The sequence below is a fragment of the Oncorhynchus nerka genome, linkage group LG1, assembly GCF_034236695.1.
Source record: "Oncorhynchus nerka isolate Pitt River linkage group LG1, Oner_Uvic_2.0, whole genome shotgun sequence".
In the NCBI taxonomy this organism is placed as follows: domain Eukaryota; kingdom Metazoa; phylum Chordata; class Actinopteri; order Salmoniformes; family Salmonidae; genus Oncorhynchus; species Oncorhynchus nerka.
Genome location: NC_088396.1, coordinates 48,517,606 through 48,542,797, shown reverse-complemented (window position 1 = coordinate 48,542,797; position 25,192 = coordinate 48,517,606). Strand labels below are relative to the sequence as shown.

Here is a 25,192-nt window from a genome sequence, read left to right as displayed (position 1 = left end):
TTAATGTGAGTCTGGTGAGTTTACAGTCTAACCAGACACCGGTATTTGTTGTTGTCCACATATTCTATGTCAGAACCGTCCAGAGTAGTGATGCTAGTCAGGCTGGCGGGTGCGGGCAGCAATTGGTTGAAGAGCATGCACTTAGTTTTACTAGCATTTAAAAGCAGTTGTAGGCCACGAAAGAAGTGTTGTATGGAATTGAAGCTTGTTTGGAGGTTTGTTAACACAGTGTCCAAGGAAGAGCCATAAGTATACAGAATGGTGTCGTCTGTGTAGAGGTGGATCTGTCATGTATTGTCATGTTATGTCTTGTTCCTGTGCTTTCTCTTCACTTCGTTTCCCCCTGCTGGTCGTATTAGGTTACCTTCTCTTCCTTTCCTTCCCCCAGCTGTTCCTCATCTCCTCTAACTACCTCGTTTACCCTCTCCCACCTGTTCCCTTTTTTCCCTCTGATTAGGTCTCTATTTCTCTCTCTGTTTCTGCTTCTGTCTTCTTAGATTCTCGTTTGCTTCACCCTTGTCCCGTCCTGTCGTAATCTGCCTCTTCATCAGATGCTACGTATGATCAGGTACCTCTGTCCTCTACAACCCGCGCCTACCCGGAGAGACCAGCAGTCTGTTGCCGCTAACCCTGCTATTCTCCTCTGCTGCTAGAAGGGGACTCTCCTGTAAAGATCAGAGGACTTTATGATTTATTTGTCGCCCTGTCTGCGGGTTGTCTGTTTTGTCAATCGATACATCTGAAGAGGATCTATGTCTTCCCTGTGTTTTGACATTAAAAGACTCTGTTTCTGTTAAACCGCTTTTGGGTCCTCACTCACCTGCATAACAGGATCAGAGAATCACCAGCAGCAAGTGCGACATCATTGATATATACAGAGAAAAGAGTCAGCCCGAGAATTGAACCCTGTGGCACCCCCATAGAGTCTGCCAGAGGTCCGGACCACAGGCCTTCCGATTTGACACACTGAACTCTATCTGAGAAGTAGTTGGTGAACCAGGCGAGGCAGTCATTTGAGAAGCCAAGGCTATTGAGTCTGCCGATAAGAATGCTATGATTGACAGAGTCGAAAGCCTTGGCCAGGTCGATGAAGACGGCTGCACAGTACTGTCTTTTATCGATGCCGGTGATGATATCGTTTAGGACCTTGAGCGTGGCTGAGGTGCACCCATGACCAGCTCGGAAACCAGATTGCATAGTACGGGTGGGATTCTAAATGGTCGGTGATCTGTTTACTCAGATGACTATAGCGATGTTTCTCTAATACAGTATGATGGCTATATAATGCAACCATTGACTCAGATGACTATAGTGACTATTCATTCCATATCCATTCAAAACAATTGAATAATAATATTGATTAATTAGGTGGGTGCTTATAATTGTCTTGTATTACACATGTATAAGTGTGTAATTATACGCATGTGGGAATTGGAATTGCTTATCCCATCTCCTCCTGAGACACCCTCGGAGAGTGGGGTCACAGCCAAGGTCAGCCATTTGGCGCAATTAGGGTTTAGTGCCTTGCTCAAGGACACTTTGACAGATTTTTCAACTTGTCGGCTCGGGGATTGAACTAGCGACCTTTTGGTTACTGGCCCAACTTTCTAAATGCTAGGCTACCTGCCACCCCCTGGGCTACATTAGAGGCAAGCCTGGCATACAGCCTAAACTTGTTGGTGTTCCTGGTACTGCATAGACACTGTCTTGTTGGTGTTCCTGGTACTGCATAGACACTGTCTTGTTGGTGTTCCTGGTACGGCATAGATACTGTGTCTTGTTAATGTTCCTGGTACTGCATAGACACTGTCTTGTTGGTGTTCCTGGTACTGCATAGACACTGTCTTGTTGGTGTTCCTGGTACTGCATAGATACTGTGTCTTGTTGGTGTTCCTGGTACTGCATAGATACTGTGTCTTGTTGGTGTTCCTGGTACTGCATAGACACAGTGTCTTGTTGGTGTTCCTGGTACTGCATAGACACTGTTTTGTTGGTGTTCCTGGTACTGCATAGACACTGTGTCATGTTGGTGTTCCTGGTACTGCATAGACACTGTGTCATGTTGGTGTTCCTGGTACTGCATAGACACTGTCTTGTTGGTGTTCCTGGTACTGCATAGACACTGTTTTGTTGGTGTTCCTGGTACTGCATAGATACTGTGTCTTGTTGGTGTTCCTGGTACTGCATAGATACTGTGTCTTGTTGGTGTTCCTGGTACTGCATAGATACTGTCTTGTTGGTGTTCCTGGTACTGCATAGATACTGTCTTGTTGGTGTTCCTGGTACTGCATAGATACTGTCTTGTTGGTGTTCCTGGTACTGCATAGATACTGTCTTGTTGGTGTTCCTGGTACTGCATAGGTACTGTCTTGTTGGTGTTCCTGGTACTGCATAGATACTGTCTTGTTGGTGTTCCTGGTACTGCATAGATACTGTCTTGTTGGTGTTCCTGGTACTGCATAGATACTGTGTCTTGTTGGTGTTCCTGGTACTGCATAGATACTGTGTCTTATTGGTGTTCCTGGTACTGCATAGATACTGTGTCTTGTTGGTGTTCCTGGTACTGCATAGATACTGTCTTGTTGGTGTTCCTGGTACTGCATAGATACTGTCTTGTTGGTGTTCCTGGTACTGCATAGATACTGTCTTGTTGGTGTTCCTGGTACTGCATAGATACTGTCTTGTTGGTGTTCCTGGTACTGCATAGACACTGTGTCTGTCTTTGTATTGATTTGGTATCCTCACCCGATTGGCGTCATTAACTCATTATCATAATGGTAATTAGATGCAGAGGGATTGATGTTGCCTGTGGGATCTGAGATGGCTAGTTTTCCCACTGCAATCGAGACGCTGATTACGCTCATGAATTAAGTGAACACATGGCGTTCTGCCACACAACAGAACTGGATAATTTACAAGGCCGAGTGGGTGTCCTGTGTCTCATCTCTGTCTGAGACGAGGGTGATGAGCAAGTTATACTGGGTAGGAGACGGAGACATGCAGAGTAGTGATAGGAGGCCAGACACCACTGCAGTCCAAGGTGGATCATGAGAGACATGCAGAGTAGTGATAGGAGGCCAGACACCACTGCAGTCCAAGGTGGATCATGAGAGACATGCAGAGTAGTGATAGGAGGCCAGACACCACTGCAGTCCAAGGTGGATCATGAGAGACATGCAGAGTAGTGATAGGAGGCCAGACACCACTGCAGTCCAAGGTGGATCATGAGTCACATTTCTCACCATAACAACCATCATTAAAGGCTAAAGGTAACAAACTGTAACTAGAGAAGAATAGGGTTGAACATCCATGTTTCTAAAAATAACCATTTAATCGAGTCCTGCTGCTGGCTCGGGTAGCGAATTTAGACTGGTGGATTGGTTCAAAAAGTTGGCAGGGGCCCAAACGCTAAATCTTACCGTATGCTTCCCAGTTGACATATATTATGACAACATTTTGTGACGCTTTTGTTAGTTTTGGTGTTCTGCAGGTTTTTTTCGGGGGGGGCTGTTCATGCGCACACATTTTTTTTCTTGAGGGAAGTCAAATTTCCATAGTTGAAGTCTATGCCCTTTTCATCAGTGATTGGTCAACAGTGCTACCCCTAGTAGGAGTGGGAACTATTGACGGGATTCTTCAATTAAGTGTTTCTGTGGTCATTCAACGAGACGACTAGTTTTCATGCACATTCTTTCACTTGAAAAGTACTGCACCAAACCTCTTAGTAAATGTAACATTGTGTGACTTAAACCTCGTTGGCAAAAACAGATTATTTAAAAATGTATCTTAGATTAATTGACTATTTTGACAAGTGTTTACTGGCTATGTTGACGCAAACAGTGAGGGGAGGAGGGGTTAACATAACGTAGTCTAACGTCTGTTTCCTGTCTGTATGTCTCTCTGTCTCTTTGTCTGTGCTGCAAGATGAGAGGAGCGTGAGCCAGTGGGAAGTGTGCTGCATAACTGCCTGAGATAATGCTGTTGACACGCGCAGCCTGGAGCTGCTGCTGAGGGAGGAACAGACAGTCCTGTACAGTCAGGGAGATACTCGCAGAGAGGGACCATGTCCTACCACCACCACAGGAACCCCAGCCAGGGCAGCCACCGCACAATGAGCGCCGAGGAGAGGAGCTCCACGCCCATCCGCCACCACAAGACACCTACACACAAGAGCGCCTCGTCCTCCTCCTCATCCCAGCGCGACAGCCGGCAGGTAAGTAGCGACCGACCTGCCCACCGCCAGACACAGAGTTAGACACAGTCAGCTGCTCTGGGAACAGTGACTAGTGGACTGATTCTGTCTCTGGTTCCTTGAGAAAGAGCGGGACTGACTGTTTGGTAGTAGCAGCTCCATCAGCACAGCCTGCAGATGATCTGTCTAGGATTGGATGGTATCCGGATTTTCATACCATCATACCGTTTCTCTACCATATCGGGGTTTACGGTATTACCGAATGTGCACAATGGGCACTATTTAAAAAATAGATAGAATAATTGGGAGCACAAAACTATTTTGGCAACAGGGATCTTGATCCAGGAGAGGATTGAATATCTCTGTTGTAACCATGAAGCTTGATCTTGACATCTAGCCACTTAGCTAGCAAGTTAGCAAACGAAACGCATAGCTGGAGCCCTGGGCTGGATATAATTTATTTGACACATCTTATATTTTTTTATATTTACACTTAACTTATAGTTAGTTATAAGCAGTGACTTTGCACGTACCCCTCAGACCCCGTGAAGCCGGGGTGCCCCCAAACCCCTATATATATATATATATATATATATATATATATATATATATATATATATATATATACACACACACAAACACTACCATCTTAGAACACCTACTCATTCAAGGGTTTTTCTTTATTTTTACTATTTTCTACATTGTTCAATAATCGTGAAGACATCAACACTATGAAACAACAGGGCCTCCCGAGTGGCGCAATGGTCTAAGGCACTGCATCGCATATGCCACTAGAGATTCTGGGTTTGAGTCCAGGCTCACGGGAGGCCCATGGGGCGGCGCAGCGTCGTCCGGGTTAGGGAGGGTTTGGCCGGCAGGGATATCCTGCCAGCCGCACCAATGTGTCAGAGGAAACACCGTACACCCGTGTCAGCGTGCACTGTGCCCGGCCCGCCACAGGAGTCGCTAGTGCCCGATGTTTCCTCGGACACATTGGTGCGGCTGGCTTCCGGGTTGGATGGGCATTGTGTCAAGAAGCAGCGCGGCTTGGTTCGGTTGTGTTTCGGAGGACGCATGGCTCTCGACCTTCGCCTCTCCCGAGTCAGTACGGGAGTTGCAGCGATGAGACAAGACTGTAACTACTACCAATTGGGGAGACTATGAAACTATGAAACAACACATATGGAATCATGTAGTAACCAAAAAAGTTTTCAATAAATCAAAATATATTTTATGTTTGAGATTCTTCAAATAGCCAACCTTTGCCTTGATGACAGCTTTGCACACTCTTGACATTCTCTCAACCAGCTTCACCTGGAATGCTTTTCCAACAGTCTTGAAGGAGTTCCCAGATATGCTGAGAACTTGTTGGCTGCTTGTCCTTCACTCTGCAGTCCGACTCATCCCAAACCATCTCATTTTGGTTGAGGTTGGGGGATTGTGGAGGCCAGATCATCTGATGCAGCACTCCATCACTCTCTTTCTTGGTAAAACAGCCCATACACAGCCTGAAGGTATGTTTTGGGGTTATTGTCCTGTTGAAAAACAAATGATATTCCCACTAAGCTCAAACCAGATGGGATGGCGTATCGCTGCAGAATGATGTGGTAGCCATGCTGGTTAAGTATGCCTTGAATTCTAAATAAATCACTGACAGTGTCACCAGCAAAGCACCCCACACCATCACACCTCCTCCTCCATGCTTCACAGTGGGAAATACACATCTTACAAAGACACAGTGGATGGAATGAAAAATCTAACATTTCCACAGGTCTAATGTCCAAGCTTTACAGCGGGAACCACACATGCGGAGATCATCCGTTCACCCACACTGCGTCTCACAAAGACACGGCAGTTGGAACCAAAAATCTCACATTTGGATTCCAGACCAAAGGACAAATTCCCACCGGTCTAATGACCATTGCTCATGTTTCTTGGCCCAAGCAAGTCTCTTCTGCTTATTGGTGTCCTTTAGTAGTGGTTTCTTTGCAGCAATTCGATAAATGAAGGCCTGATTCAGACAGTCTCCTCTGAACAGTTGATGTTGAGATGTGTCTGTTACTTGAACTCTGTGAAGCATTTATTTGGGTTGCAATTTCTGAGGCTGGTAACTCTAATGAACTCCGGGTCTTCCATTCCTGTGACGGTCCTCACGAGAGCCAGTTTCATCATAGCGCTTGATGCTTTTTGCGACGTTATTGTAAACAGTGAATTATAATTCTTATTTAGGGTCAGCTTAAATGGGGGCTTAAATGTTAGGCCATTTAGACGTGGTGTGAAGCTGAAGCCTTTAGTCGTGGTGTGAAGCTGTGAACTGAACTGCCGTATCACCGTAGCAACCAAGAAACAGGACATTGCACTGGAGTCTTTGACATCACAGCTTTTCCGAAGGTGAATCATGAATTATTCATGAGGCAGAGTGAGAAAGCCAAGGCTCTATTGGTTCAGGAAACATGTGTCCTACACTGGTCCCTGTCCTACACGGGTCCCTGTCCTACACTGGTCCCTGTCCTTCTCTGGGTTCCTGTCCTACTCTGGGACCCTGTCGTTCTTTGGATCCCTGTCCTACTCTGGGTCCCTGTCCTACTCTGGGTCCCTGTCCTACTCTGGTCCGTGTCCTACTCTGGGTCCGTGTCCTACTCTGGTCCCTGTCCTATTCTGGGTCCGTGTCCTACTCTGGGTCCGTGTCCTACTCTGGTCCCTGTCCTATTCTGGGTCCGTGTCCTACTCTAGTCCCTGTCCTACTCTAGTCCCTGTACTACTCTAGTCCCTGTCCTACTCTGGTCCCTGTCCTATTCTGGGTCTGTGTCCTACTCTAGTCCCTGTCCTACTCTAGTCCCTGTCCTACTCTAGTCCCTGTCCTATTCTGGGTCCGTGTCCTACTCTGGTCCCTGTCCTACTCTGGTTCCTGTCCTACTCTGGTCCGTGTCCTACTCTGGTCCCTGTCCTATTCTGGGTCCGTGTCCTACTCTGGGTCCGTGTCCTACTCTAGTCCCTGTCCTACTCTGGTCCCTGTCCTATTCTGGGTCCGTGTCCTACTCTAGTCCCTGTCCTACTCTAGTCCCTGTCCTACTCTAGTCCCTGTCCTATTCTGGGTCCGTGTCCTACTCTAGTCCCTGTCATACTCTAGTCCGTGTCCTACTCTAGTCCCTGTCCTATTCTGGGTCCGTGTCCTACTCTAGTCCCTGTCCTACTCTAGTCCGTGTCCTACTCTAGTCCCTGTCCTATTCTGGGTCCATGTCCTACTCTAGTCCCTGTCCTACTCTAGTCCCTGTCCTACTCTGGTCCCTGTCCTATTCTGGGTCCGTGTCCTACTCTAGTCCCTGTCCTACTCTAGTCCCTGTCCTACTCTAGTCCGTGTCCTACTCTAGTCCCTGTCCTATTCTGGGTCCGTGTCCTACTCTAGTCCCTGTCCTACTCTAGTCCCTGTCCTACTCTAGTCCGTGTCCTACTCTAGTCCCTGTCCTACTCTAGTCCGTGTCCTACTCTGGTCCCTGTCCTACTCTGATCCCTGTCCTACTCTAGTCCCTGTCCTACTCTAGTCCCTGTCCTACTCTAGTCCGTGTCCTACTCTGGTTCATGTCCTACTCTAGTCCCTGTCCTACTCTAGTCCCTGTCCTACTCTAGTCCCTGTCCTACTCTGGTTCCTGTTCTACTCTAGTCCCTGTCCTACTCTAGTCCCTGTCCTACTCTAGTCCCTGTCCTACTCTGGTTCCTGTCCTACTCTAGTCCCTGTCCTACTCTAGTCCCTGTCCTACTCTAGTCCCTGTCCTACTCTAGTCCCTGTCCTACTCTGGTTCCTGTTCTACTCTAGTCCCTGTCCTACTCTAGTCCCTGTCCTATTCTGGGTCCGTGTCCTACTCTAGTCCCTGTCCTACTCTAGTCCGTGTCCTACTCTAGTCCCTGTCCTATTCTGGGTCCGTGTCCTACTCTAGTCCCTGTCCTACTCTAGTCCGTGTCCTACTCTAGTCCCTGTCCTATTCTGGGTCCATGTCCTACTCTAGTCCCTGTCCTACTCTAGTCCCTGTCCTACTCTAGTCCCTGTCCTATTCTGGGTCCGTGTCCTACTCTAGTCCCTGTCCTACTCTAGTCCGTGTCCTACTCTAGTCCCTGTCCTATTCTGGGTCCGTGTCCTACTCTAGTCCCTGTCCTACTCTAGTCCCTGTCCTACTCTAGTCCGTGTCCTACTCTAGTCCCTGTCCTACTCTAGTCCGTGTCCTACTCTGGTCCCTGTCCTACTCTGATCCCTGTCCTACTCTAGTCCCTGTCCTACTCTAGTCCCTGTCCTACTCTAGTCCCTGTCCTACTCTGGTTCATGTCCTACTCTAGTCCCTGTCCTACTCTAGTCCCTGTCCTACTCTAGTCCCTGTCCTACTCTAGTCCCTGTCCTACTCTGGTTCCTGTTCTACTCTAGTCCCTGTCCTACTCTAGTCCCTGTCCTACTCTAGTCCCTGTCCTACTCTGGTTCCTGTCCTACTCTAGTCCCTGTCCTACTCTAGTCCCTGTCCTACTCTAGTCCCTGTCCTACTCTCGTTCCTGTCCTACTCTAGTCCCTGTCCTACTCTAGTCCCTGTCCTACTCTGGTTCCTGTCCTACTCTAGTCCCTGTCCTACTCTAGTCCCTGTCCTACTCTAGTCCCTGTCCTACTCTGGTTCCTGTCCTACTCTAGTCCCTGTCCTACTCTACTCCCTGTCCTACTCTGGTTCCTGTCCTACTCTGGTTCCTGTCCTACTCTAGTCCCTGTCCTACTCTAGTCCCTGTCCTACTCTGGTTCCTGTCCTACTCTAGTCCCTGTCCTACTCTAGTCCGTGTCCTACTCTAGTCCCTGTCCTACTCTGGTTCCTGTCCTACTCTAGTCCCTGTCCTACTCTAGTCCCTGTCCTACTCTAGTCCCTGTCCTACTCCAGTCCCTGTCCTACTCTAGTCCCTGTCCTACTCTAGTCCCTGTCCTACTCTGGTCCGTGTCCTACTCTGGGTCCGTGTCCTACTCTGGTCCGTGTCCTACTCTGGTCCGTGTCCTACTCTGGTCCCTGTCCTACTCTGGGTCCGTGTCCTACTCTGGTCCGTGTCCTACTCTGGTCCCTGTCCTACTCTAGTCCCTGTCCTACTCTGGGTCCGTGTCCTACTCTGGTCCCTGTCCTACTCTAGTCCGTGTCCTACTCTGGTCCCTGTCCTACTCTAGTCCCTGTCCTACTCTAGTCCCTGTCCCACTCGGGGCCCTGTCCTACTCTGGTCCCTGTCCTACTCTGGTTCCTGTCCCACTCGGGGCCCTGTCCTACCCTGGTCCGTGTCATCAAATACTGTACACGGTGTACAAAAGATCCCTTGTGAGCTCTGCAGTCTTCTAGCCTATTGTCTGAACTCACTCTGATCTCAATAACATATTGATGTCCCATTCCTACTCCTCTAATTTCACAAGTTTAATTAAAGTAGAGATTGAGGGAGGTAAGAGGTGTTCAACAAATTAGGGACTTGGGTCCAATTGAATCACTTTAGTCTGTTCTTTGTGAGGCTGCGATACTTAGAGAATGTTATTGGACCAAAGTGACTGCTGTTGTATTTGGTTACTGTAGTCATTTACCGGGCAGGAAAATCCAAGTGGATTGTCTTGTTGTGTTGAGGCTGGAGGCGGGGCCATGTGGTGTGATTAATTCATTCAGGCTTATCCTGTGTCCCTGTTGGCTCCCAGGTGAACGTCACAGCTAGCTACAGCCCAGCTCAGTGTCGCCATCACCATAGTGATGCATTAACTCAAGCCACAAGACCCTTCTTGATAACTCTATGTTGCCTCATTGTCTATGCTGGTTAGTGTGTTAGTGTGCGGTGCCGTGCCATATAAGGGTTACATCCTCTCTAAGGACTCCTGGGGAAGCGGTGCAGACTACAGACCCAGGGTAAAGGCCATGAAAGGCTGGGCTGCAGTGCGTGTCAGTGTGCGAGGGGAAAGTGAGTGAAGTGGCTATTTGTGGGGGAAGCTTTAATGATATCCAGCCCTTCTGGGATCAATACATATCACTTCCCCTTATGCTACTGACCACCATTAAACGCTCTGGAGACCCTCACGAGTGCAACTAGACACCACCTGCAGTCTATATCACACACACACACACACACACACACACACACACACACACACACACACACACACACACACACACACACACACACACACACACACACACACACACACAGAGAGAGAGATTCAACCCACACACAACTCATCATACACAGTCATCCCTCTGTGTATCCAGATAATCACACTAACCTTTTCTTTATGCTTTCACAACCACCTGTCATCTCCTAGTTTTGAGACATATTAGATATAGTGAGGAAGATTAATCTGAAACAGGAGGTTCCCTGTATGGAAGATTAATCTGAAACAGGAGGTTCCCTGTATGGAAGATTAATCTGAAACAGTTGGTTCCCTGTATGGAAGATTAATCTGAAACAGGGGGTTCCCTGTATGGAAGATTAATCTGAAACAGTTGGTTCCCTGTATGGAAGATTAATCTGAAACAGGGGGTTCCCTGTATGGAAGATTCAACTGAAACAGTTGGTTCCCTGTATGGAAGATTCATCTGAAACAGTTGGTTCCCTGTATGGAAGATTCATCTGAAACAGTTGGTTCCCTGTATGGAAGATTAATCTGAAACAGTTGATTCCCTGTATATTTCTGTGGGTGACCAGGAAAAGTATTTTGATAGCAGATGACTAGTGTATTAATGGCTGATTATGACTAGCAGGAGTGAAATCATAGAGGTAGCCACAGAAAGAGGCTGTGTTCATGGTAATGGTCAGAACACATTGATGGCAGATGGTGTGATGAACCACCTGTGCTGACAATGGAATAAATCTCTGCCTTTTTCACTGTGGCAAAGTAAATCCAACAAAGCACTTGTTTTGTCCTTGTCTTTCCCCTCTGTCCAACCACCAAGTCCAGTGTTTTATTCAACCTATTTTTTGTACCAGGCAATTTCATTGAGGACACTTGGCCAATGTAAAGGCTCTAAATGTGAAGGGACACTTGGCCAATGTAAAGGCTCTAAAATGTCAAGGGACACTTGGCCAATGTAAAGGCTCTAAAATGCCAAGGGACACTTGGCCAATGTAAAGGCTCTAAAATGTCAAGGGACACTTGGCCAATGTAAAGGCTCTAAAATGTCAAGGGACACTTGGCCAATGTAAAGGCTCTAAAATGTCAAGGGACACTTGGCCAATGTAAAGGCTCTAAAATGTCAAGGGACACTTGGCCAATGTAAAGGCTCTAAAATGTCAAGGGACACTTGGCCAATGTAAAGGCTCTAAAATGTCAAGGGACACTTGGCCAATGTAAAGGCTCTAAAATGTCAAGGGACACTTGGCCAATGTAAAGGCTCTAAAATGTGAAGGGACACTTGGCCAATGTAAAGGCTCTAAAATGTCAAGGGACACTTGGCCAATGTAAAGGCTCTAAAATGTCAAGGGACACTTGGCCAATGTAAAGGCTCTAAAATGTCAAGGCACTTTTCGCACCAAAGTACGTTCATCTCTAGGAGACAGAACGCTTTCCTTCCTGAGCGGTATGACGGCTGCCTGACCCATGGTGTTTATACGTGCGTACTATTGTTTGTACAGATGAACGTGGTACCTTCAGGCGTTTGGAAATTGCTCTTAAGGATGAACCAGACTTGTGGAGGTCTACAATTATTTTTCTGAGGTCTTGGCAGATTTATTTTGATTTTCGAATGATGTCAAGCAAAGAGGCACTGAGTTTGGTACACCTCCAGTTGACCCAAATGATGTCAATTAGCCTATCAGAAGCTTCTAAAGCCATGACATCATTTTCTGGAATTTTCCAAGCTGTTTAAAGGCACAGTCAACTTAGTGTATGTAAACTTCTGATCCTATGGAATTGTGATACAGTGAATTATATGTGAAATAATCTGTCTGTAAACAATTGTTGGAAAAATTACTTGTGTCATGCACAAAGTAGATGTCCTAATAGACTTGCCAAAACTATAGTTTGTTAACAAAAAAAATGTGGAGTGGTTGAAAAACTAGTTTTAATGACTCCAACCTAAGTGTAAACTTCCAACTTCAACTGTAGATGTAGGTAGAGTTAAAGTGGCTTTGCATAGATAATAAACAGAGAGAAACAGCAGCGTAAAAGAAGGGGTCTGGGTTAGAGGTCGACCGATTAATCAGAATGGCCGATTAATTAGGTATTTTTGGGCGCCGATTGTTTAAAAATTATTTATTTATTTATTTATCATTTATTTGCCTTTATTTAACTAGGCAAGTCAGTTAAGAACACATTCTTATTTTCAATGACGGCCTAGGAACGGTGGGTTAACTGCCTTGTTCTGGGGCAGAACGACAGATTTTCACCCTGTCAGCTCGGGGGATCCAATCTTGCAACCTTACAGTGAACTAGTCCAACGCAATAATGACCTGCCTCTCTCTCGTTGCACTCCACAAGGAGACTGCCTGTTACGCGAATGCAGTAAGCCAAGGTAAGTTGCTAGCTAGCATTAAAAAACAATCAATCATAATCACTAGTTAACTACACATGGTTGATGATGTTACTAGATATTATCTAGCGTGTCCTGCGTTGCATATAATCTGACTGAGTATACAAGCATACAAGTATCTGACTGAGCGGTGGTAGGCAGAAACAGGCGCGTAAACATTCATTCAAACAGCACTTTCGTGCGTTTTGCCAGCAGCTCTTCGTTGTGCCTCAAGCATTGCACTGTTTATGACTTCAAGCCTATCAACTCCCGAGATGAGGCTGGTGTAACCGAAGTGAAATGGCTAGCTAGTTAGCGCGCGCTAACTAGAGGGACGGAAGCTATACTGTTACACTGGCAATACTAAAGTGCCTATAAGAACATCCAATAGTCAAAGGTATATGAAATACAAATGGTATAGAGGGAAATAGTCCTATAATTCCTATAATAACTACAACCTAAAACTTCTTACCTGGGAATACTGAAGACTCATGTTAAAAGGAACCACCAGCTTTCATATGTTCTCATGTTCTGAGCAAGGAACTGAAACGTTAGCTTTCTTACATAGCACATATTGCACTTTTACTTTCTTCTCCAACACTTTGTTTTTGCATTATTTAAACCAAATTGAACATGTTTCATTATTTACTTGAGGCTAAATTGATTTTATTTATGTATTATATTAAGTTAAAATAAGTGTTCATTCAGTAATTGTCATTATTCCCCCAAAAATTGTTTTAATCGGCCGATTAATCGGTATCGGGTTTTTGGTCCTCCAATAATCGGTATCGGTATTGGCGTTGAAAAATCATAATCGGTTGACCTCTAGTCTGGGTAGCCCAGATTTACCCTAAGGTGTCCCTCTGTGTAAGGGATTTCTTCCATTGACGGAGAGGCGGACCAAAGCGCAGTGTGGTTGTTTTGATTTATGTTTTAATAAATCACTTCACATGAACAAACTAACAAAAACAAGAAACGTGAAAACCCAAAACAGCCCTATCTGGTGCAAAACACAGAGACAGGAACAATCACCCACAAACACACAGTGAAACCCAAGCTACCTAAGTATGATTCTCAATCAGAGACAACTAATGACACCTGCCTCTGATTGAGAACCATACTAGGCCGAAACATAGAAATACCCCAAAACATAGAAAAACAAACATAGACTGCCCACCCAACTCACGCCCTGACCATACTAAATAACGACAAAACAAAGGAAATAAAGGTCAGAACGTGACACTCTGGCTCTCTACCCCACAAGTGCTGCTGCCGTGTAGGTCTAGATATTTATTGCCCAGATTTACCCTAAGGTGTCCCTCTGGCTATCTACCCCACAGTGCTGCTGCCGTGTAGGTCTAGATATTTATTACCCAGATTTACCCTAAGGTGTCCCTCTGGCTATCTACCCCACAGTGCTGCTGCCGTGTAGGTCTAGATATTTATTACCCAGATTTACCCTAAGGTGTCCCTCTGGCTATCTACCCCACAGTGCTGCTGCCGTGTAGGTCTAGATATTTATTACCCAGTTCCCAAGTATCGTTTGTTATATTCCCTGCTCCTAAAGACCTTGCCTGTAGTAAAGGTTTGATTCATTGCAGTATTAGAGGTTAATGTAGCCTAATACACCAGTGTGTTTCAATGTAGCTAGGTGTCGTAATGTAGCCCAAAACACCAGTGTGTTTCAATGTATACTGAACTAATATATAAACGCAACATGCTTCTGCCCTACCAAGCAAAAAGGCAGTAACTGCTTATAGCGTGGAACTGAGGAAAAAATGCTTTTATTTACCTTGGTTTCAGAGTGACTTTATGCAGTTACTGATAACATGACCCCTATTTTCTCAAAAACACAATACAATAGAGGCAGGATACTTGTCCACATGATTAAGGATGTATTTAATGTAGCGAAAATGACATGAACTCAAGTGAGCAGTTACTGTCTTTTTGCATGGTTGGGCTGCATTGCTTCGGCCTAATCATGGCTGTCTCTTTTGAAGTTCTATTAAGGCATTTGCATTAACAGTCTAGATCGTTTTACTACCTGGGTTTGTGATTTAATAGCCATACACTGAATCCAACCAATTACTGGTTATTGCACTGATTTAATGATTTTGATGCATTGGGCTCCCAAGTGGCGCAGCGGTCTAAGACACTGCATCTCAGTGCAAGACGCATCACTACAGTCACTATCACATCCGGCTGTGATTGGGAGTCAGCGTCGTCCGAGTCTGGCCAGGGTAGGCCGTCATTGTAAATAAGAATTTGTTCTTAACTGACTTGCCTAATGAAATAAAAATGATTTTACTCGGCAAGTCAGTTAAGAACAAATTCTTATGTACAATGACGGCCAAACCCGGGCGACGCTATGGGACTCCCAATCATGGCCGGATGTGATTCAGCCTGGATACGAACTGTAGTGACTGTAGTGACGCCTCTTAATTCATTATTAATATAATTAATCTGCAGATAAATCGCCAAACATAGTAGTCAACTGCTGGTTTAACAGCTGCGTCAGTCTTCCATCATCCAGGCTGTATCACAACCGGCTGTGATTGGGAGTCCCATAGGGAGGCGCACACTTGGCCCAGTGTCGTCCGGGTTTGGCCGGCGTTTCTAGGCCGTCATTGTAAACAAGAATTTGTTCTTACCTGACTTGGTTAAATAAAATAAAAATACTGGTAGATCTATTCCTGACTTTGTTTCTCAACAGGGAATTCATGTTTGCAATATTTTTTTCTTTGGTTTTTGCCACAATAAACTACATTGAAATTGTAGACTCGTTTTTATGACTAGATTACTCATCTACCACCGTCCCTCAATCCACAGTGATTGATTGATAAGTCATAAACATCCTGCCCCCAGTAGCAGCATAATTTGAAGAAGAAACATCATTGTGGCCATTCAAATCTTGCAGTAAAAACTGTAAATATGACATGAATCTCAAGAGTAGAGAGGTTTTCATATTAAAGGTTCTCTTATTTAGAAAATAGTGTTGGTCACAAAGGCCTAGACGATAATCAAAACAACTAACAACACACTGAATTCATACATTTTCTGTCATTTTAATTGTAGTCAAGTCATGTCTTTCCACTCAATACCACAACTCATTTTACCAATCTGGGAGGTAAAGTCGTTAAAGTATTCATTAATTTAGCTGTGTACTTCGGATGGAATCAAGGCATTAGAATATGTACCAGAGGCAACCAAAATAGAGCTCGTTCTGCCAACGCCCTGGCTGGCTACGCCATGTACCCGAGGAAACCACTGCAGTCCGGGCCGGGGGCCTTTCTGTACTGTTGCTGTTTTCTCTGCTGTTACCGCCGGACCCGGAGAAGTGAACAGATGAGTTCCGACACGGCTCTGTTTTTCTCTCCATCCCTAGGAGGCAGACAGCTGGGAAATCATCGAGGGGCTGAAAATCGGTCAGAGCAACGTCCAGAGGCCAGATAAACACGAGGGCTTCATGCTGAAGAAGCGAAAATGGCCACTGAAAGGCTGGCACAAGGTAGGGCTTGATGGCCGACCGAGAGAGACAACACTTGTACTTGTTTTCATCGATTTCCTTGTTTAAACCCTTCAGAAAAGCCATCAACCACACCCTCTTTCAGAAAGAGTACATTCATTTCCAGAGACAAGTGCTGTTATTCTCCTACTCAATGTTTGTTCTTGTTTTTCCCACAGCGTTTTTTTGTCCTGGACAATGGGATGCTGAAGTACTCCAAGTCACCAATTGATGTGAGTAACCCTGACTAGTAGCCAATGGAGCAGAGACGGAGCAGGGATGGAGGGCAGCCTCAGTTGGCATCCCTATGGCACAATGGTAACTTAGCAGAAACACCTCCAGGGTCACTAATGCCTATAGTGTTTCTGCTGCCCGTGTCATTCTGTAGGAAATCTTCAAATGACTGGCAAAACTGCTGCCTCCAAACTTATCTGATGTTTCCAAAGGGTCCTTCCTTCCACAGTGTCTCCTGGAAGCAGCCATGTTCTTGTCAGCCTTGATCTCTTTGAACCAAACTGACAAACTAAACTGCATGATATTGTGCAGAATGATGATTCATGGTGGTTACTTACTAAGACTTCAAGTAAACCTGTAAGACTTCAAGTAGACCTGTAAGACTTCAAGTAGACCTGTAAGACTTCAAGTAGACCTGTAAGACTTCAAGTAGACCTGTAAGACTTCAAGTAGACCTGTAAGACTTCAAGTAGACCTATAAGATTTCAAGTAGACCTGTAAGACTTCAAGTAGACCTATTAGACTTCAAGTAGATCTGTAAGACTTCAAGTAGACCTATAAGACTTCAAGTAGACCTATAAGACTTCAAGTAGACCTATAAGACTTCAAGTAGACCTGTAAGACTTCAAGTAGACCTGTAAGACTTCAAGTAGTCCTATAAGACTTCAAGTAGTCCTGTAAGTGTTAAGTAGGCCCGCAAAGTATTCCTAACAGAGTCAATTAGTCCTTTCGATCATGATCTGATAACTTTCTTTCTTCACCTTGAGATTCCATTTATACAGCAACAATGAGATGCCATACATGACTTATGTTAACTCTCTTTTCTCTAAGATTCAGAAAGGCAAGCTGCATGGCTGCATTGATGTGGGTCTCTCTGTCATGTCCATCAAGAAGAGAGCCCGCCGCATTGACTTGGACACAGAGGAGCATCTCTACCACCTTAAGGTTAGCATTGAGTTGGACACAGAGAAACATATCTACCACCTCAAGGTTAGCTTGAAAGAGTGACAGAGATTCACGGGATGGATGGTAGTCTTGCCCTTGTCTGAGGGCTTGGACGATTACAATTTCTATGAACAATAGCCTACTGTGGCATCTCTCTCCTCTTCTTTCCTCTCCACTTTCCTCTCCTCTTTACAGATCAAGTCTCCAGACATCTTTGACTCCTGGGTGGTCAAGCTGCGCCACCACCGTCTCTACCGGCAGAATGAGATCGTCCGCTCCCCCCGAGACGCCACCATGAGGACGTTTCCTCCCCCTGCCAGCACCGAGTCCCCCATCCCTCACCCCCACCCATCCCCCTCCCCCGCTGCAGGACAACATGAAGTAAAGGTAGGCTCCAATTCCCTGGCGGTTAGCTCCTCTTCCCTGGCGGTTAGCTCCTCTTCCCTGTCAGTTAGCTCCTCTTCCCTGGCGGTTAGCTCCTCTTCCCTGGCGGTTAGCTCCTCTTCCCTGGCGGTTAGCTCCTCTTCCCTGTCAGTTAGCTCCTCTTCCCTGGCGGTTAGCTCCTCTTCCCTGTCAGTTAGCTCCTCTTCCCTGGCGGTTAGCTCCTCTTCCATGTTGGTTAGCTCCTCTTCCCTGTTGGTTAGCTCCTCTTCCCTGTCGGTTAGCTCCTCTTCCCTGTCGGTTAGCTCCTCTTCCCTGTCAGTTAGCTCCTCTTCCCTGGCGGTTAGCTCCTCTTCCCTGTCGGTTAGCTCCTCTTCCCTGTCGGTTAGCTCCTCTTCCCTGTCGGTTAGCTCCTCTTCCCTGTCAGTTAGCTCCTCTTCCCTGGCGGTTAGCTCCTCTTCCCTGGCGGTTAGCTCCTCTTCCCTGGCGGTTAGCTCCTCTTCCCTGTCGGTTAGCTCCTCTTCCCTGTTGGTTAGCTCCTCTTCCATGTTGGTTAGCTCCTCTTCCCTGTCGGTTAGCTCCTCTTCCCTGTCGGTTAGCTCCTCTTCCCTGGCGGTTAGCTCCAATTCCCTGGCGGTTAGCTCCAATTCCCTGGCGGTTAGCTCCTCTTCCCTGGCGGTTAGCTCCTCTTCCCTGGCGGTTAGCTCCTCTTCCCTGTCGGTTAGCTCCTCTTCCCTGGCGGTTAGCTCCTCTTCCCTGTTGGTTAGCTCCTCTTCCCTGGTGGTTAGCTCCTCTTCTCCTCTTCCCTGTCGGTTAGCTCCTCTTCCCTGGCAGTTAGCTCCTCTTCCCTGGCGGTTAGCTTCACTTTCCTGTCAGTTAGCTCCTCTTCCCTGTCGGTTAGCGCTACTTCCCTGTGGGAAGCTTACCAGAGCTCAGTTTACCACGACAGAGAACAACTGTGCCGAGCTAACTGACAGGGAAGAGGAGCTAACTGACAGGAAAGTGAAGCTAACTGACAGAAAAGCTAACTTTCCTGGCAGTTAGCGCCACTTCTCTGGCGGTTGGCACCTATTCACTGTCAGTTAGCTTCACTTCCTTGTCAGTTAGCTCGGCACAGTTGTTCTCTGTTGTGGTAAACTGAGCTCTTTTCTGTCTGACCCACATAAAAAGCTATTAATGTTTCAGTATACAGACACGCAACATTTAATTTGTGACTGGTTCTATTACTACTAACAGCCCTGTTCAGTTACTGAGCTAATTATAATACTAATGAGTCTGAATCAGATATGGTCTTAATGCCATAATGCTGTGGGTAATTACAGTGGGTAATGTGGTGAGTAATTACAGCGGGTAATGTGGTGAGTAATTACAGCGGGTAATGCTGTGGGTAATTACAGTGGGTAATGTGGTGAGTAATTACAGCGGGTAATGTGGTGAGTAATTACAGCGGGTAATGTGGTGAGTAATTACAGCGGGTAATGCTGTGGGTAATTACAGTGGGTAATGTGGTGAGTAATTACAGCGGGTAATGTGGTGAGTAATTACAGCGGGTAATGCTGTGGGTAATGGTGTGGGTAATTACAGTGGGTAATGGTGTGAGTAATTACAGTGGGTAATGTGGTGAGTAATGTGGTGAGTAATTACAACGGGTAATATTATGGGTAATTACAGTGTGTAATGCTGTGAGTAATGTGGTGAGTAATTACAGCGGGTAATGCTGTGGGTAATTACAGTGTGTAATGCTCTGAGTAATGTGGTGAGTAATTACAGCGGGTAATGCTGTGGGTAATTACAGTGGGTAATGTGGTGAGTAATGTGGTGAGTAATTACAACGGGTAATATTGTGGGTAATTACAGTGTGTAATGCTGTGAGTAATGTGGTGAGTAATTACAACGGGTAATATTGTGGGTAATTACAGTGTGTAATGCTGTGAGTAATGTGGTGAGTAATTACAATGGGTAATATTGTGGGTAATTACAGTGTGTAATGCTGTGGGTAATTACAGTGTGTAATGTGAGTAATTACAGTGTGTAAATATAGTGGGTAATGATGTGAGTAATTACAGCAGGTAATGCTGTGGGTAATTACAGTGGGTAATGCTGTGGGTAATGTGGCGAGTAATTACAGCGGGTAAGGCTGTGGGTAATTACAGTGGGTAATGCTGTGGATAATTTTGTGGGTAATTACAGTGGGTAATGTGAGTAATTACAGTGTGTAAATATAGTGGGTAATTAAAGTGGATAATGATGTGAGTAATTACAGTGGGTAATGTTGTGTGTAATTACAGTGGGTAATGTTGTGTGTAATTACAGTGGGTAATGCTGTGTGTAATTACAGTGGGAATGATGTGGGTAATTATAGTGGGTAATGATGTGAGTAATTACAGTGTGTAATGCTGTGTGTAATTACAGTGTGTAATGCTGTGTGTAATTATACTGGGTAATGCTGTGAGTAATTAAAGTGGGTAATTATGTGAGTAATTACAGTGTGTAATTGCAGTGGGAATGATGTGGGCAATGATGTGAGTAATGCTCTGGGTAATGATGTGGGTAATTACAGTGGGTAATTATAGTGGGTAATTATAGTGGGTAATTATAGTGGGTAATTACAGTGGGTAATGATGTGGGTAATTACAGTGAGTAATGCAGTATCACGTATATTTGTCTGTGAATGTGTTAAGGCAAACACACTGTGTCCCCAGGGAGAGAACAGTCTGGCAGACTGAAGCCATTAGGACATCAAACAGGCCTGTATATTCAGAGCAGCTGGGTCTGGGCCTTTTCTGGGTCTGGGCCTGGTCTGGGTCTGGGCCTGCATGGATCTGGGTCTTGGCCTGGTCTGGGTCTGGGCCTGCATGGTTCTGGGCCTGGTCTGGGCCCGGGTTGGGTCTGGGCTTGCATGGCCTACTGATTAGCACTCTCACAGGGCCTGAGACCGAGTCAGTAAACATCTGCTGCTTTGAAGTGATGGTGAAACAGAAGGGATATCTTTGGTGGTTTGACATTTAGAGTTGTAGGCCACATACTATGTCTTTTCCTTTTCTTCAGCTATTATACAGATTTCTCTTAGAAGGTATGGAATTATCTTAGACTTGAAAGCCTGAAACATAATGTTTCTTTCACATCTGGTGTGTGTTATTCAGGTGTTGTAGACTGAGGTGTGTTAACTAACCAACCCCTTTGTCTCTCTCCATGTCCTCCAGCAGACCAAGCCCACCAGCCTTCCACCATGGCAGTCCCCCCCGGCCCCCAGGAGCAGAACCAGTCCCCCAACATGGCATCCCCCCCCTGCCCCCAGTAGCAGCACCAGCCTCCCACCGTGGCAGTCCCCCGCAGCCCCCAGTAGCAGCACCAGTCTTCCACCATGGCAGTCCCCCGCAGCCCCCAGTACCAGGAGCAGCTTGCCTGCCTCCTACAGTAACGGGCAGAGCAAGGTGGCCGCATGGCTCCAGGAGTCAGAGGAGATGGACAAGTGTACAGAGGGTAAGTTCTTCCTCCCACTCTTCCTCCCTCTCTTCCTCTTGTCCTTCCTTTCTTCCTCCCTCTCGTCCCCCCTCTCTTACTCTCTTCCTCTCTTACTCCCTCTCTTCCTCTCTTCCTCCCTCTCTTACTCTCTTCCTCCCTCTCTTCCTCCCTCTCTTCCTCTCATCCTCACTCTCTTCCTCTCTTTCTTCCTTCCTCCTCTCTTCCTTCCTCTCTTCCTTCCTTTCTTCCTCCCTCTCTTCCTTCCTCTCTTCCTCTCTCTCTTACTCTCTTCCTCCCTCTCTTATTCTCTTCCTCTCTTCCTCCCTCTCTTCCTCTCTTCCTCCCTCTCTTCCTCTCTCTTATTCTCTTCCTCTCTTCCTTCCTCTCTTCCTCCCGCTCTTCCTCTCTTCCTCTCTTCCTCTCTTCCTCCCTCTCTTCCTCTCTTCCTCTCTTCCTCTCTTCCTCCCTTCCTCCTTCCCTTCCCTTCCTTCCTTCCTTCCTTCCTTCCTTCCTTCCTTCCTTCCTTCCTTCCTTCCTTCCTTTCTTCCTTCCTTCCTTCCTTCCTTCCTTCCTTCCTTCCTTCCTCCCTCCCTCCCTCCCTTCCTTCCTTCCTTCCTTCCTCCTTCTCTTCCTTCCTTCCTCCCTCTCTTTCTTCCTCTCTTCCTTCCTTCCTTCCTCCCTCTCTTTCTTCCTCTCTTCCTTCCCTCCTTCCTCTTTTCATCTCTTCCTTCCTCTCTTCCTCTCTTTCTCCCTCTCTTCCTCTCTTCCTTCCTTCCTTCCTCTCTTTCTTCCTCTCGTCCTTCCCTCCTTCCTCTTTTCCTTCCTCTCTTCCTCTCTTCAAATCAAATCAAATGTATTTATATAGCCCTTCGTACATCAGCTGATATCTCAAAGTGCTGTACAGAAACCCAGCCTAAAACCCCAAACAGCAAGCAATGCAGGTGTAGAAGCACGGTGGCTAGGAAAAACTCCCTAGAAAGGCCAAAACCTAGGAAGAAACCTAGAGAGGAACCAGGCTATGTGGGGTGGCCAGTCCTCTTCTGGCTGTGCCGGGTGGAGATTATAACAGAACATGGCCAAGATGTTCAAATGTTCATAAATGACCAGCATGGTCGAATAATAATAAGGCAGAACAGTTGAAACTGGAGCAGCAGCACGGCCAGGTGGACTGGGGACAGCAAGATGTCATCATGTCAGGTAGTCCTGGGACATGGTCCTAGGGCTCAGGTCCTCCGAGAGAGAGAAAGAAAGAGAGAAGGAGAGAATTAGAGAACGCACACTTAGATTCACACAGGACACCGAATAGGACAGGAGAAGTACTCCAGATATAACAAACTGACCCTAGCCCCCCGACACATAAACTACTGCAGCATAAATACTGGAGGCTGAGACAGGAGGGGTCAGGAGACACTCTCTTCCTTCCTTCCTCTCTTCCTTTCTCTCTTCCTCTTCCTCTCTTCCTCTCATGTATTCACATGATGGAACTGTGTTTGTATGATGGAACTGTGTTTGTATGATGGAACTGTGTTTGTATGATGGAACTGTGTTCGTGTGATGGAACTGTGTTCGTATGATGGAACTGTGTTCGTATGATGGAACTGTGTTCACATGATGGAACTGTGTTCGTATGATGGAACTGTGTTCACATGATGGAACTGTGTTCGTATGATTGAACTGTGTTCACATGATGGAACTGTGTTCGTATGATGGAACTGTGTTCACATGATGGAACTGTGTTCGTATGATGGAACTGTGTTCACATGATGGAACTGTGTTCGTATGATGGAACTGTGTTCGTATGATGGAACTGTGTTCGTATGATGGAACTGTGTTCACATGATGGAACTGTGTTAAGGGTATTATGGTATGTTCCCCATGCACTGGTATTATGGTATATGTTCCCCATGCCCTGGTATTATGGTATATGTTCCCCATGCCCTGGTAATATGGTATGTTCCCCATGCCCTGGTATTATGGTATATGATCCCCATGCACTGGTATTATGGTATGTTCCCCATGCCCTGGTATTATGGTATGTTCCCCATGCCCTGGTATTATGGTATATGTTCCCCATGCCCTGGTAATATGGTATGTTCCCCATGCCCTGGTATTATGGTATATGATCCCCATGCACTGGTATTATGGTATGTTCCCCATGCCCTGGTATTATGGTATATGTTCCCCATGCCCTGGTATTATGGTATGTTCCCCATGCCCTGGTATTATAGTATATGTTCCCCATGCCCTGGTATTATGGTATATGTTCCCCATGCCCTGGTATTATGGTATATGTTCCCCATGCTCTGGTATTATGGTATGTTCCCCATGCACTGGTATTATGGTATATGTTCCCCATGCTCTGGTATTATGGTATGTTCCCCATGCCCTGGTATTATGGTATATGTTCCCCATGCCCTGGTATTATGGTATATGTTCCCCATGCCCTGGTATTATGGTATATGTTCCCCATGCCCTGGTATTATGGTATATGTTCCCCATGCCCTGGTATTATGGTATATGTTCCCCATGCCCTGGTATTATGGTATATGTTCCCCATGCCCTGGTATTATGGTATATGTTCCCCATGCCCTGGTATTATGGTATGTTCCCCATGCCCTGGTATTATGGTATATGTTCCCCTTGCCCTGGTATTATGGTATGTTCCCCATGCCCTGGTATTATGGTATGTTCCCCATGCCCTGGTATTATGGTATATGTTCCCCTTGCCCTGGTATTATGGTATGTTCCCCATGCCCTGGTATTATGGTATATGTTCCCCATGCCCTGGTGTTATGGTATATGTTCCCCATGCTCTGGTATTATGGTATATGTTCCCCATGCCCTGGTATTATGGTATATGTTCCCCATGCCCTGGTATTATGGTATATGTTCCCCATGCCCTGGTATTATGGTATATGTTCCCCATGCCCTGGTATTATGGTATGTTCCCCATGCCCTGGTATTATGGTATATGTTCCCCATGCCCTGGTATTATGGTATGTTCCCCATGCCCTGGTATTATGGTATATGTTCACCATGCCCTGGTATTATGGTATATGTTCCCCATGCCCTGGTATTATGGTATATGTTCCCCATGCCCTGGTATTATGGTATGTTCCCCATGCCCTGGTATTATGGTATATGTTCCCCATGCCCTGGTATTATGGTATATGTTCCCCATGCCCTGGTATTATGGTATATGTTCCCCATGCACTGGTATTATGGTATATGTTCCCCATGCACTGGTATGATGGTATATGTTCCCCATGCCCTGGTATTATGGTATATGTTCCCCATTCCCTGGTATTATGGTATATGTTCCCCATGCCCTGGTATTATGGTATATGTTCCCCATGCCCTGGTATGATGGTATATGTTCCCCATGCCCTGGTATTATGGTATGTTCCCCATGCCCTGGTATTATGGTATATGTTCCCCATGCCCTGGTATTATGGTATATGTTCCCCATGCCCTGGTATTATGGTATGTTCCCTATGCCCTGGTATTATGGTATATGTTCCCCATGCCCTGGTATGATGGTATATGTTCCCCATGCCCTGGTATTATGGTATGTTCCCCATGCCCTGGTATTATGGTATATGTTCCCCATGCCCTGGTATTATGGTATGTTCCCCATGCCCTGGTATTATGGTATATGTTCCCCATGCCCTGGTATTATGGTATGTTCCCCATGCCCTGGTATTATAGTATATGTTCCCCATGCCCTGGTATTATGGTATATGTTCCCCATGCCCTGGTATTATGGTATATGTTCCCCATGCCCTGGTATTATGGTATATGTTCCCCATGCCCTGGTATTATGGTATATGTTCCCCATGCCCTGGTATTATGGTATATGTTCCCCATGCCCTGGTATTATGGTATATGTTCCCCATGCCCTGGTATTATGGTATATGTTCCCCATGCCCTGGTATTATGGTATGTTCCCCATGCCCTGGTATTATGGTATATGTTCCCCTT

The 25,192-nt window shown here is 46.1% G+C and overlaps 1 protein-coding gene across 2 annotated transcripts in view; it reads left to right on the top strand.

The window, feature by feature from the left end:
• Nucleotides 1-25,192, top strand: part of LOC115119723 (oxysterol-binding protein-related protein 6-like) — a 167,217-nt gene that overhangs the window by 42,276 nt on the left and 99,749 nt on the right. For both annotated transcript variants that reach the window (XM_065019435.1, XM_065019433.1), the window contains exons 2-7: nt 3,925-4,213; nt 16,067-16,189; nt 16,366-16,419; nt 17,252-17,365; nt 17,561-17,752; nt 20,950-21,229. In XM_065019435.1, the coding sequence (XP_064875507.1) occupies nt 4,064-4,213; nt 16,067-16,189; nt 16,366-16,419; nt 17,252-17,365; nt 17,561-17,752; nt 20,950-21,229 (913 nt within the window). In that variant the 5' untranslated portion in view covers nt 3,925-4,063. The remainder of the gene's footprint in view (nt 1-3,924; nt 4,214-16,066; nt 16,190-16,365; nt 16,420-17,251; nt 17,366-17,560; nt 17,753-20,949; nt 21,230-25,192) is intronic.